At 33.6% G+C, this 13,211-nt stretch overlaps 3 protein-coding genes across 5 annotated transcripts; 1 reads left to right on the top strand and 2 right to left on the bottom strand.

Moving 5' to 3' along the window:
- Positions 1 to 3,400: 3,400 nt before the first annotated feature.
- LOC108734823 (probable dolichyl pyrophosphate Man9GlcNAc2 alpha-1,3-glucosyltransferase) lies at positions 3,401 to 5,275 on the bottom strand. The gene has a single exon (XM_018466517.1). It carries the CDS (start codon positions 5,072 to 5,074, stop codon positions 3,401 to 3,403), a length of 1,674 nt encoding a protein of 557 aa, XP_018322019.1. The 5' UTR covers positions 5,075 to 5,275.
- A 290-nt stretch (positions 5,276 to 5,565) lies between these two features.
- On the top strand, positions 5,566 to 12,010 carry LOC108734846 (ataxin-2 homolog). Of its 3 annotated transcripts, none has more exons than XM_018466550.2 (8): positions 7,488 to 7,875; positions 8,394 to 8,743; positions 8,809 to 9,031; positions 9,102 to 9,252; positions 9,316 to 10,038; positions 10,120 to 10,412; positions 10,473 to 10,666; positions 11,163 to 12,010. In XM_018466550.2, exons 1-8 carry the CDS (start codon positions 7,838 to 7,840, stop codon positions 11,654 to 11,656), a joined length of 2,466 nt encoding a protein of 821 aa, XP_018322052.1. In that variant the 5' UTR covers positions 7,488 to 7,837; the 3' UTR covers positions 11,657 to 12,010. The 3 variants fall into 3 exon arrangements, with proteins under 3 accessions (XP_025831226.1, XP_018322052.1, XP_018322053.1); XM_018466551.2 differs by lacking the exon at positions 7,488 to 7,875 and adding an exon at positions 8,236 to 8,335; XM_025975441.1 differs by lacking the exons at positions 7,488 to 7,875; positions 8,394 to 8,743 and adding an exon at positions 5,566 to 5,682.
- On the bottom strand, positions 5,815 to 7,346 carry LOC108734847. Its single transcript, XM_018466553.1, has 2 exons — positions 7,255 to 7,346; positions 5,815 to 7,070 (listed from the first exon to the last, which is right to left on the bottom strand). Exon 2 carries the CDS (start codon positions 7,068 to 7,070, stop codon positions 5,982 to 5,984), a length of 1,089 nt encoding a protein of 362 aa, XP_018322055.1. The 5' UTR covers positions 7,255 to 7,346; the 3' UTR covers positions 5,815 to 5,981.
- Positions 12,011 to 13,211: the final 1,201 nt, after the last annotated feature.

Below are 13,211 nucleotides of genomic sequence, written 5' to 3'. Positions count from 1 at the left end.
GGCAGCGTTGGGCAGAAACTTTCTGTAGAAGTTGAGCATACCCAAAAATTTTTTGCGGTACTTGGTTTGGGGAAGTTGATGATTGCTGTCACTCTGTCGGGTAAAGGTCGTATTCCATTTGCCGAAACAGGATAATCTAGAAAAGAGACTTCTTCTTTACCAAAATGGCATTTCGTTGGATTGAGTAATATGCCGTAGGAATGCAGGCGAGTAAATAAAGTGTGTAAATGCTGCTTGTGCTGTTCAGCATTTTCCGACGCGACCTGTATATTATTATTATTATTAATATTATTATTATTATTATTATTATTATTAATTAAAGAAAGCCAAGGTACGTATTTGTCATTTCCATCAGCCCTTATAATGGAGAAAAACATAAAAATTTATTATATGTTGTGGCATACACAACACACATACATATATAATAAGCCTGTAGGTTGTGCTGTATGTACCTATACCAATTTGCAGCTTTTAAATCGTAACGGAAAATATATGAGAGGATATTCGGATGACGATTTTATAGGCGATTGAAATTGAAGATTCTTGTGATTTTACTCTACTGTATATAATAATATAAACTTACAGTGCTTAAATAAAATTGTATTTACATGCTACAACTACATGTCGGAACTTTGTATTCAATTTTAAAATTTACATTTTCTTTGGGTATGAAAAAAACAATGTTTTTACTGTTGTAGAAGTAGTGTACTTTAAAAAAAATATTAAACGTATCTATAAATAGGTGAAGGCCAAGTTGAATGATCGAACGGGTACAGAACCGGCCTAGCTACACTACTACTACTACTACCGTAATTTACTGAACTCTATTCTAACACTCTTTTAATCCTGAAAATAATTATAATTCAAATTTATTTTCATAGCAATTGTAAGTCGACCCATTTCTCTAGAACCATATAAAGAAATAATTGAAGACAAGGTAACGATTAAAGAATTCTACATACGTTAATAGCATATATTTATTAACAATCTTGTTTTGGGCTGATATTTACTTTTGTTTGTCCCGTGGTTTTTCACATATCAAAAAGATGGGCATCGTTTTGTGATTGCGAAAAAAATGCTTGAGTGTTATCTCCTATATTTCATGTATAATACACTCTGTACCAAATAATTATAAATAAATTTACAAGATTAATACTGAACATTATTTTGTCGTTACATCAAACAGTAAACGGGAAAATAATCGTGGCGGCTGTTTCTAATAGATGAAGTGCTAAGGGCTTTAGTATAAGTCGTATACCACACGTTATTGAATAATCTGTTATTATAATTATCATTAACCTCATACCATTTTCCTCCATTGTCATATTTTTTGTTAATCCCTTAATTGTCGTCCTTTCAGGGGTGAAACAAAATCTGATATTGCTACACAATTTTAATAAACTTTCAGTTATTTTTTTATAGTATTTTGCTTTATTTAAACATTATTTACTTATTTTTTAAATTCTTCACATTTACAAAAAATATTTACAGCCATCACATGCAATGTGCCCTCTTATCCCTAACTGGCTCAGTAAATTCAAATTTTCACCCTAAATACAATACTATTTTATAAACTTAAAGGAGCACGGCGCTGTACGGGTGCGAAACATGGACAATGGGCGCGGCGGAAAAGAAAAGATTAGAAGCGTTCGAAATGTGGTGTTACAGACGAATTATAAGTAAATCGTGAATAGATAAAGTTAGAAATTAAAAGGTATTAAAATGAGTAAGAGAACAGGAAGTCATTAAGAAATAGGCGAGATAGTTTGGTAGGACACCTTCTCAGGCATGAAGGTCTAGTCAGAGACATATTACAGGCAGAAACGGAAGTTAGGTGGGGTAGAGGTAGACCTAGATTACATTCATCATCATCATCATAAAGTCGTCAGTCCTAAGACTGGTTGGACTGGTACCTCCACTCTTTCCTATCCTGAGCTAAATTTCGCATTTTCCCTAAAACTAGAACAACCACATCCTTAACTATTTAGATTACATTACTGTTCGCAAATAGTTAATGATATAGGTTGTTCTAGTTTTGGGGAAATGCGAAGATTAGCTCAGGATTGAAAAGAGTGGAGGTGCGTGTCCAACTTGTCCTAAAACTGACGACCTTATGATGATGAGCTGTATTGTGTATAGAAGATGCTATAGATAACTAGATAATAATTAAGTGTGACGATATAATTGACAACTTGAGCCAGGAAAAGGGACTTAATTTTTTAGGAAATACTCGCTTATTTTTACCGTTAATTAGTAAATAATTAATACGCTATTTATTTTATTTGCTAATATGTGCAACGTACTCCTAACGACAATATTAAGATTTATTCTTTTTACTATTAAAACTATTTTTTATTATGCTTTTTATTTTTATATATTTTTACGTAATAGTCTTATTGTTTATTTTTGTTAATTGGTGAAAGCTTAATTCTAATTATCCTAAGTCCGGTGGGGCTCGGAGAAAAGAAAGGGTTTAGGGCCCCTCAAAATAGTATTCTATCACATTTTACGAGTGCTTCTTGATTGATATTGACATCCTTATACCTTATACCTATACCGTAATAATTTTGTAACACTTTAGCAGGGATTTTTTTTGATACTACCCAACAAAATTGCATTTTTATTGTTATCCTTTTTTTATTCTTCATGTGTTATACTTATTAAAATAAAAATGCAACACGCGAAAAGTACACGAACGCATTTTTAAAATTTAAGCGTTTCGCTGGGTATTTTACTGATACTATCATTGTGGCATCTTTATTTTACTTCGAATACCGTATCTGCTACCAATAAAAGTTTCTAAATGCTTTTTTAATTATTTCTTATATGCTGATGTTCCAGAAATAATTTTGTAACATGCCAAAAACTTACGAGCGCTATTTTACATTTACATTTAAGGTTTGAAGAATTTTGTCGACTAACTGATACGCCAAAATTTGGGAAAGCTTTTTTATGTTTAAATTATTTCGTAGATATTTTTATGATACCATCATCGTGACATTTTTATTTTACTTCAGATACCAAATCTGTTAACAATAAGAGATTCTAAATTTAAAAATAAAATTTATATTTTGATTTTGTTTATTAACATGGTAGATGGTACCCTTTTTATCCTAATCCGGACATAAACTTTGTTAATACCACAAGACTGCACTCTTTTACGTACTTTTTATGTATTAGACATTAAAATATTTTTGTATCCCGTTAAAATTTAGGAATGCCTTTGAATATTTAGTGTTTGTGATATTCAAACAGAAAATACGTAATATATAATAGATTATAAACGTTAACATGAATAATTATTTTATGTAACTGAAATATTTTTAAATTTTCTCGTTTATCTGTATTTTTTCAACTACTGCAGAAAAAGGGTGAGGTAAAATAAAAAAAACACTTTATTTCAGGAAATTTTTACTTTAATAGCACTGTTATACTGAGGAATTTTAAATTGAATAATATTAAAATAAACAAAGAAACCAAGAAAATGTATACAAGAGTAAATGGAAATCAGTACTGGGAAAAGGTCAGGATATCTAACAGGTGGTTCAAAAATAAGCATACATGCTGACAATATTCCACTTCCGACCAGTGAACTTAATACACAAACATATTCAAATAAACTTAACAGATAATGTCTATTTTTAACAATTTCTTTAATGGTTAATTTGAAGATATCCTCATTATTTGCCCGTCCATACTCTACACTTAAAAGTACATTGAGAAATCTTCTATAAAACGTCTGTTTTGTCTTTTTTGCTTTTGGTTCTCTTAACGAATATTCTATCACTGAATAAAAGGATGCTACATAAAAAATTGTAAGTCCAATAAATGCAATTACAAGTCTATCTTTCATTAACAAAGGGAACATACTGAATGTAGAAATAACAGTGAACCAAAAGCAAGGAATTGGTTTTACAGGTAAATATAATAAAACTGGTATGGCAGCAAGTAAAATACTTTTTTCATGAACTTGAAAACTAAACAAGAAAAATGCCAAAGATGAGTTTATTAATGAAGGTACAAATTTCTCAATATTTGGTCTCAAAAATAGGTCAGCAGCAGAAGGAACTATTGCTGCTAAAGTTGCAACAGCACAGTATCTCACCATTTGATTATTTGTAAAGTTTTCCTTGAATTTATAAACTGTATTCATAGTACACCACACATTTCCCACTTTATCTTCAAAAACACCTCTTGCTAGTGGGAACAAGCGATGCACAACTTGTAAGAAGTCTTTTGTGGAATGCAAAAATGGAAGCCAAATCACAGCAAATGTTATTACAACAACAGAGCCAATCTTCAGCAACTTTACGATACTAGTATAATAAGAATAGCCAGGATTAGGAATGGAGATACTTAGCATGTAAATAAAGAATGGTATCGCATGATACAGCTCCATTTGTTTGTAGTTCAATGAAAGGACAAAGAAAAATGAGGCGAACAAAATTTTTCCTTTGCACAAAAATGATACAGCAAACACTAAAAATCCTAGAGATACACAATTGTACTGAAAATGTCCATGGTCAATTAGTATGAGTCCAGGATATAATAAAGTCAGGATAATAGACAGATATGGCAGTATTGTACTTTCACTTTGTTGCACATTTGTTATTTTAACTTTTCCTACAGTTATTTTGGTATCACTTCTATACAGTCCTCTAGTAACTACAAAATATGCAACAACAGATGGAATGAAGACCAACAAATCTGCTATAAGTACTGTGAAACGCATAAACAGCTTATGGTCCTCATTTTCAAAACCTCTCGATTTATGCAGTGTAACAAAATTTTCATTTATCATTTTGGCTATAATGCCACAAATATAACTATGGTATGCTGTTAAAGGAGGATAATCTAAACCCCAATACATTAAATCATTGTCTGTGGTGTTATAGTACCACTGTTTTGTTGGTAGGTTGACTGTTATCTCCATCCAATGTCTTTGAGCTTCATAATCTCCATACATAGGAGGATTGTTTTGACCAGAATAAGGGTGTAATGATGTGCAGCATCTCAGTAAAATCGAAACCATAATTCCTAAACCACACAGCCATACTTCACTTGAAAAGCACATGATTTTTTTAAAGACAAAATCTTGCAATTTTCATCAACTTCGTAAGTCTACAAAATCGCTTTTAATAAAATATGTTGTGGGTGGTAAGCATTGAACAATGAATTGCAAAGTTCATTTCTTATCATCTTGTCTTGTTTATGTGGAAACATATGTTTAGAAACGGTTACTCTTAATGTACCTTTCTGCTATTTTATTAATTTATTTTAGGTTAGAACACATCAGCAACGTCATTTATAACCATTGAAAATAGTATATGAAATCCATAAAGGTAAGTAACTTTATTAGGTGCCTTCCATTATTCTTATACTTTTCCCTCATTAACGGTACATCAAAGTGGGTACCTTTAGTAATAATCTTAACTTATTAATGTAAAAAATAATTATTAAAAACTCGCTGTATAATATATTGTACATATAGTTTATTGGGTTATTTGTAACAACATTTAAAAGTACATCGATCATTTTAACATTAAATACACTTACAATAATTTTANAAGCTCATATTCAAATCCTGTGACATAATAGGTATGGTGGCTAGGGACGTTGATGTGGAATATGCTACCAGGGACACATTTCAGACTGATGCGGCTATCTCTTCTAAATTTAACGGTGTGTTAGAAAACTGACCATTTTATATTTTTAATAAAAACCCTCATTAACGATACATCAAAGTGGGTACCTTTAGTAATAATCTTAACTTATTAATGTAAAAAATAATTATTAAAAACTCGCTGTATAATATATTGTACATATAGTTTATTGGGTTATTTGTAACAACATTTAAAAGTACATCGATCATTTTAACATTAAATACACTTACAATAATTTTATGTTCATTGTAGCGCATTACATAAAATTATACATGAATTTTAAAGTCGACGACTACTAAAATTAGACTAATTAAGATATTAATGTGTTTCCAGAGCAAATGCAATGTTTTCAGTTTTTGGGTCTGGTCTGTATTCCATGTTCCAAAAATGAGTGAAAATGATAGCTTCTCCTTTTTTTAATTCTATATCGATAAGCGGACAGGAAGATCGGCAGTCTCTACTTGGGATTAACTGAATAAAGTTTCTTCCAGTCATCTGAACGAACAATACAACACGTTCTCCAAATTCTATGTTTTTATTTTTGTTTAACATGAAATTCTTGCTAATAAATATCCAACTATATTGTATGGGAGCCAATTGTGCAGGTAAAAATGGCGGTCGCGGAATCATTAGTCTCAATTGTTTTACTGCATTTAAATCGCAATTTTGAAATTGCAAGAAAAAATTATCAAACTTATCCATGCGCTTTACCAATTTTTTAACTTCACATATTTCGCTGTAAACACTTGTCGAAATTTCGCATGGAATTGAATTTGAAAGTGACGGGTCCATTTTCAAAAAGTTTTTTAAAACTGACGCATTAGCAAGATTCGGCCACATTTGAACTGCATTGCCGATTATAACAGGTTTATGAACTGATATGAATAATTCGTGGAGTTCTTCTTGAGTAATATCTTCCTTAACGTCGATTTTTTCTATACCTTGACATAATATGCAGTCAATTTCGGGTGGTTGCTGAACAATTTTTGAAAAAAATGGTACCGGAATTAGGCATCGTTCGTCTACAAGATACCGCCAATCGAAAACAGACAAAAGTTGTATCATTATCAGTCTACCGATAGCCTCAAAGAATCGAAAAAAAATATTAACGTAGCTCAGAAAATAGAAGATAAGCAATATCCCCAAAATAAAAAATATAATTTTTAATGTTTCGTTGACCTTAAAAGCATCCCCAAAGGCAGACCACACCGGCTTGAATAAATTTTGTACCTCAATTAAATTTACTCTATTAGCTTGACAGTATTTAACGAATTCCTCCACTTCCCCTGCCAGTTTTTTATCGACTTTCCCATTATTAACGGTATTATCGTTGTGTTTTGAATTGTTGTTTTCATTATGAACCTTGGCGCTTTCACGCGAATTTGCGTTGTGTTTTCTTGAACGCATCTAAAGACATTGAGATAAAAATTAGAAATTATCAATAACAAATACAAATTAAAACATACTGAGTAACAAATTCACGATAAACAACAAATTTAGAAATTCAACAGTGAACATGTAAGCTGTAACCGTTCATAAGAAAACAATAAAGTAAACCAAATTAAAATTACTAGAAAAAAAAGTACATTACCTGACTGGAATATTAGCAATAAAATACAATGGAAGACAAGTAACAGGTGTTATTGATGCAGAGACGAGTGTATGACCATTTGGGCTGTAAAATATAATTTACGCAACCGCCCTTATATTGATTTTCCCAAGGCAAGTTAAATTTGCCACAATTTATTGTGATAAGAAGAAAAAGAAGAATATGATGGCGTTCGAGGTTTGAACATGCGTAATGCAGACGTCAATTCTGACACTCGCTTGTAAAGTGTTGTACTTTAACTTGTTTAAAAAGGTGTAAACAGAAAAAGATTGTTAACTGCCTTTTTGGTCATTACTATTGTTATTAGTCGATTACGACTATCAGGATTTATCGGTTGTACACTTCTCCTTATGTTACGAAGTGCTACTAATTTGTAATTATTGATTACGTCACGCAATCACAAGCCATTTTGTCAGTTTGCACTCTTTGTATTCGCAGTGTTTGCGAAAAGTAAAGGTTCCCGAAACCTTGGTGTTCTTCGACAAGTGTTTTTTTAATCGTTTTCAAAATTCCCGTGCCTACGAGTAAGAACTCCGATACCGGGGTCGGTACTGGCGGCGAAAATATGAATAATAAGAAAAAAAACAGAGGAGGACCTGTACGGTAAGTTCGTTTATTGCATTTTACTTTATAGAAATTATAATAGTTATTATTTTTTTTTTGGAAATTTAAATTAGTTGATTAATTGGTCATTATTTTATTAGTTTGAAACGTGATGCCAATTTATAGGTAGTACCTATCTGCAACCCTTAAATTCACAATGGGTGACTGCTAATGATGTTAATATTCGTTTAATTTAATCGTTTTTAATTAAAACTTTTGTTTATTGTTTTTGTGAAAATCTGTGCGCATTTTTCTTATAAGGAAAGGTGAATAACCTAACCTTAAAAGTGAACGACTTTATGGGAAGTGAACGTTTCTTTCATTATTTTAAGTAAAGTAATCGTAAGTCGTCTTTATGGTTGAAAACAATCCAACGTTAACCATTTTACTAATTTCTGGTTGTATTCATCTAAATTTAAGTTTGGCATTTCTGGGAGTTGACAATTTATTTATCAAATATGTAATTAGGGCTTATTTGATAATACTCAGTAAAGTAATAGTAATATTTATCGTTGTAGGCCTCCTCGGGTAAGGCCTGTTCAAGCTGATGGTGTATACGGCAATGCGCATTTTATGCATGCAGCAACTTCACTAGTGGGCAATGTAGTACGAATTCAAACATTATCAGGTAAGGTTTGGGAGGGTGTTTTTCGCACCTTTTCAAGCCAGTTCGATATAGTTCTCGAAATAGCAGCCAAAGTTGATAATCCTGATTCAAAAAACTCCAGTCTTCGTGCAGATACTGTAGTTGAAAAGCTCATATTCAAATCCTGTGACATAATAGGTATGGTGGCTAGGGACGTTGATGTGGAATATGCTACCAGGGACACATTTCAGACTGATGCGGCTATCTCTTCTAAATTTAACGGTGTGTTAGAAAACTGACCATTTTATATTTTTAATAAAAACTAAATAAATTTTTGTTTCATTTAGGAAAGCAAAACTCTTTAGAAGAAAAGGAACTAGAACCATGGGATTCATCAGGAGCAGTAAATGGAAATGAAGCCTCATTAGAATTAGATCAAGGTACAAATGGGTGGGACGTGCAGGACATGTTTAGAAAAAACGAGCAAGTTTATGGTGTTACAAGCAATTTCGATCAGTCACTGACAGGCTACACTGTTCAGTTACAACCTAGCGACACACCTGACTATAGGTAAAATATTAAAGAATGATATAAGTCATATATGTAATGGATGTAAAATTTAATTTAAATTTCTCGTCAGGGAAGCCGAGGCTCGCGCTGAACAAATTGCAAATGAAATAGAAAATCAACCGAATTATAAAGCTCGACAGGAATTAGAAAACGGGGACGAAGAAGAAAGATTTGCGGCTGTGATAAGACCCAGTCAAAATCAAGATAATTCAAATTATTCCGTAAGTTCTTCATTTCTAAATTGTTTGTTTTGTTTTTATTTGTTGTCTCGTTGAATTTTTTAGAAATCAAGCCACGAACAACCCTCGTCAGGAGGTAAATATGTCCCTCCAGCAAAACGAAAAAATCCAGCAACTGGTAAACTTATGCGTAGTACGCCACCACCCTCTCAAACTAGCAGTGCTCAAACTACACCCTCTCCCAAAGGCACAGTGCCTCCGATGAACTATCCGACTCATCCCTCTCCTCATTCCAGCAATCCACCTTCTTCAAGCTCCAACAATATGATTTCGCAACATTCTCGTGAATCAAATGTTCCTCCTCCGCGAGAACCTAATCCTCCACATCACGTTGGCGCCCATGCTCCTCTACATCCTAGCATCCCATCGCAACATGTACATAACACTAATTCAGCCCATGCTGCTGTAAATATGCAACATCCTCATACAGCACAGGTACAACACATGGCTAATCATGTGCAAACACCACCGCAGCACCCTAATCCTGTATCGCATGGTGGTTTCAATGCCCCAATGGCAAGACAGGGACCCCCTCCTCAACAGGTGATTAATCAGTCGAAGCCTCAGATGAACGGGGATGCAAAAATGTCTCAACGAATGGGACGTAACAGTGGCTATCCACCTCCCAATGGTGGCAATGGTGGAAACGTTGGCGGGCCGGTTACAACCATGTACCAAGAACCTCCAATGGGTCCTCCCCAACATCAGAGCCAAGGAAAAGCGGAAGGCATGGGGCGTGGACCCAAACACAAAGATGACACGGTGAAGGTAATACCTTTCATTTTTACGTGCTACACAGTTACAGTATAAGATGTACTTTTATATTTTTAAAAATCTTTAATTTTTAAGGAGCTACATAAATTTTCTCAAGATTTCAAACTTGTCCCCCCAAATGCTGATCCAGTGTCTCAACAGTTGATGGATCAGCAGATGCAACAGCAACAAATGCTTTCTGGCCCTCCACCACCCCAAATCAAACAACAGCACCCAGGTCAACAGAACGTCCCACCACAACCACAGCAGTCAATATCTCCGACCCAAGACGGGGTCGACAAAGTTACCAATACACTAAAGAAATCCACTTTAAATCCAAATGCTAAAGAATTCGTTTTGAATCCTGCAGCAAAGCCTTTCACTCCAAGGTAAATATAATGATACTGCTATTGTTTTTAAGAAATGTTAATGCAATTGTATTATTTTAGATCTCCAAGTACTCCTAGTGCTAGCAGGCCTCACACACCCCAAACACCTAGCCATAGTCCATATATTTCGGCGACAGTTAGCGGCCCCCCTGGTCAACATTCGGTCCCCGTTATGATGCCCATGAATTACATCGTCACCAGTCAGCCCCAGTACCAACAGCAGCCACATCTTCAAGGGAACCGCAACAGGAAAGGTATTTTGTTTATTATTGCCCACTACGTTATTGTTATTCAAATAGTAAATTAGAAAGATTAACTTATGTATTACAAAATATAGCATTTTTAATTTTTCTAATATAAAACTAGTTCTTGATAATTTGTTCATCATTTTTTTTTAAATGTTCTAACATTAACTTTCAAATTCATGTTTGAAATTATGTATTGCTTACGAATTTCTGTTCTATAGTTTTTGTTTTTTTCGAAAATTTGTTTTCATATTGCCACAACTATAGTAATATCTACAAAAAATATAAAGCTTAATATAATTTTGCTGTTAATTGTTACTTTTATTTGCATATGTCCGTTCAGTTTTAAGTTACGTTGTAACCGTACCTATGTGCAGGTATTTAATATGTCTTGTAGAATTTTATTATGTAAAATTTTCTGGTTAATAAATTGGAATTGAAATTTAGTATAGAGCATGACAATGTAACATTATTAGGTTCATTTATCATTATTGTATTCTTTTAGTGCCGTTAGGTCCTATGAGAGCGGACGTTTCGCAGATGCAGGTCGCGGCGGCGACGGGCCAGCCTCTGCTCGCCCCTGCCCCTATACAGCAGTTCGTCTATCCACCAGGACTGAACCCAGCGCAGGCCGCCTACCAGCAAATGCACACTGTGCGGATGTTCGAGTCGCCGCCCCAAATCCAGTATTTGCCTGGACCAAATCCGTCGAACACTCCAAGTCCGGCACAGCCACCTAATCCTTATACGCCCAATCAGCCTCAACAAGCTCCTCCACCCCAGCAGTACCAGACTGCTCCTCCGCCACCTCATCAGGGTCCGCCGCAATACCCTATTATGTGCCCAATTATACCAACGCAGCCCCATATGATGCAGGCAGCTGCTGCGGCTGGTGTGCACTACATTCAGCAACCTCCCCCACCACCCCAAGGGCATATTCCTGTCATCTTGTCTGCACCTCATCATCAGCCCCCGCCCCAACAGCAACATGCTCCATAGCGAAGGGGGTTAGGCCAGCAGCACCAGCAGCTTAACTTTTAGTTGAATTCTTCGTGTGTGCGACAGAGACGAACAGTAAGAAATAGCGAGAGAGAGAAAGAGAAATAGAGCGAGCGAAAAACTTTGAGGTGGTAGAATAGTTAGTAAAAGAAAAGACGGATTTCGTATAAATTTGCTATGGTATGACTGAAGGTAAGAGGGTGATTTTTTTACTAGGGTTCGTTTTTTTTTTAATGGTAGATCCTATCGTGTTCGAGTCAGTTATAACAAATAAGCAAAAAACATTAGCAATTTTTTTATGAAAGGCTGAAAAAACAATAATATTTAATTATATAAGCGTAATGTATTTTTTTATTNAAACATTAGCAATTTTTTTATGAAAGGCTGAAAAAACAATAATATTTAATTATATAAGCGTAATGTAGTTTTTTATTCCAAGCTATTGAAACTATTAATTTCTTTACGAATATTAAGAATTGCAATCAAATTTCATGTGCTCTCGTTTTTACGTGAAGAACCACTAATAGCTGTTAAAAGCGCTTTATGAATAAGTTGAATTCAATCAATGTACTTAAATTTGCTGTAAAATTAAACATTCAGTACTCCTTTAGAGGTATTAAAATTGTAGGAGGGGCTAACCGCTTGTGTACAGGTGCTATTCAAAAAAAAGAAAAATTAACATAACTAAATTTTACACACTAAAAAGGAAACATTAAATTAAGTGCAGTATTATTTCGACGTTTAAATTACTTAGTTTTTTCAATAAAGACTGAAAAAATAAAAAATCACTTAGTAATTAACGTTGATGATAATAAGAAACGTTATTTTTTGTTGTTACATGAGGCATCCCCTAAATATACATTATTGTCTTAAAGTTTAGTTTATCATAAGTTCAAACAGCAGATCTTTTTCTGTACATTATCAGTCCTCTTACCTTATTGTCGTACCTAATAAGAAAAGCCATTAGAATTATTTATTGCAAATTTGATGGCAAATATTTTTCTTTTTTTGTTCGTACCAAGTCAATAAAAAGTAAGTCTATGTTAAAATGACTTGGTATGAACAGATTAAGATCGATTATTGATTTTTTTATTTTTTCATTTCCATGGACTCGTTGTTGCTAGTTTTTTGTTCGTTTTAAACGAGACGCCTCTTGCTATATTAAAAAATATTATTTTTGAAAATTTTGTTGTTCTATCGTTAGAATTTTACATTGTTAGTAGAAGGTGTCGATTGATATTTCAGTCGAAAAAACGTCTTGTTTTTATTTTATTTTTATAAGGGAAGAAAACAAGTCGATTTTGAAAGCTGCTGAGTTTTCCATTACTAGTATGCAGGCTTGTTTATTCAAATTTAGAAACCAATTTTTTTGTTGTTGGTTTCATAGTTTAAAAGCTGATGGTGCAGGTTCACTAGAATTATTTTTCGATTTCATTTTTCATACTTCAAAGTGAAAAGCTTTCTCCAGACATTCTGAAGATTTTTAAATTATATTTGTTCAAGTTTAAAAACTCCCAATTCCTCACTCATTCTTAACAAAAATGGATCTAGACAC

Source organism: Agrilus planipennis, unplaced genomic scaffold (genome assembly GCF_000699045.2).
Source record: "Agrilus planipennis isolate EAB-ADULT unplaced genomic scaffold, Apla_2.0 scaffold74, whole genome shotgun sequence".
Classification (NCBI taxonomy): domain Eukaryota; kingdom Metazoa; phylum Arthropoda; class Insecta; order Coleoptera; family Buprestidae; genus Agrilus; species Agrilus planipennis.
This window is presented reverse-complemented; position numbering and strand designations above follow the sequence as displayed.

Coding starts and splice junctions, on each gene's coding strand:
- LOC108734823 (XM_018466517.1), bottom strand. CDS start 5,074: ATGTGCTTTTCAAGTGAAGTATGGCTGTGTGGTTTAGGAATTATGGTT.
- LOC108734847 (XM_018466553.1), bottom strand. CDS start 7,070: ATGCGTTCAAGAAAACACAACGCAAATTCGCGTGAAAGCGCCAAGGTT.
- LOC108734846 (XM_018466550.2), top strand. CDS start 7,838: ATGAATAATAAGAAAAAAAACAGAGGAGGACCTGTACG. Junction 7,876..8,393: donor AACAGAGGAGGACCTGTACG/GTAAGTTCGTTT, acceptor TTATCGTTGTAG/GCCTCCTCGGGTAAGGCCTG. Junction 8,744..8,808: donor TATCTCTTCTAAATTTAACG/GTGTGTTAGAAA, acceptor TGTTTCATTTAG/GAAAGCAAAACTCTTTAGAA.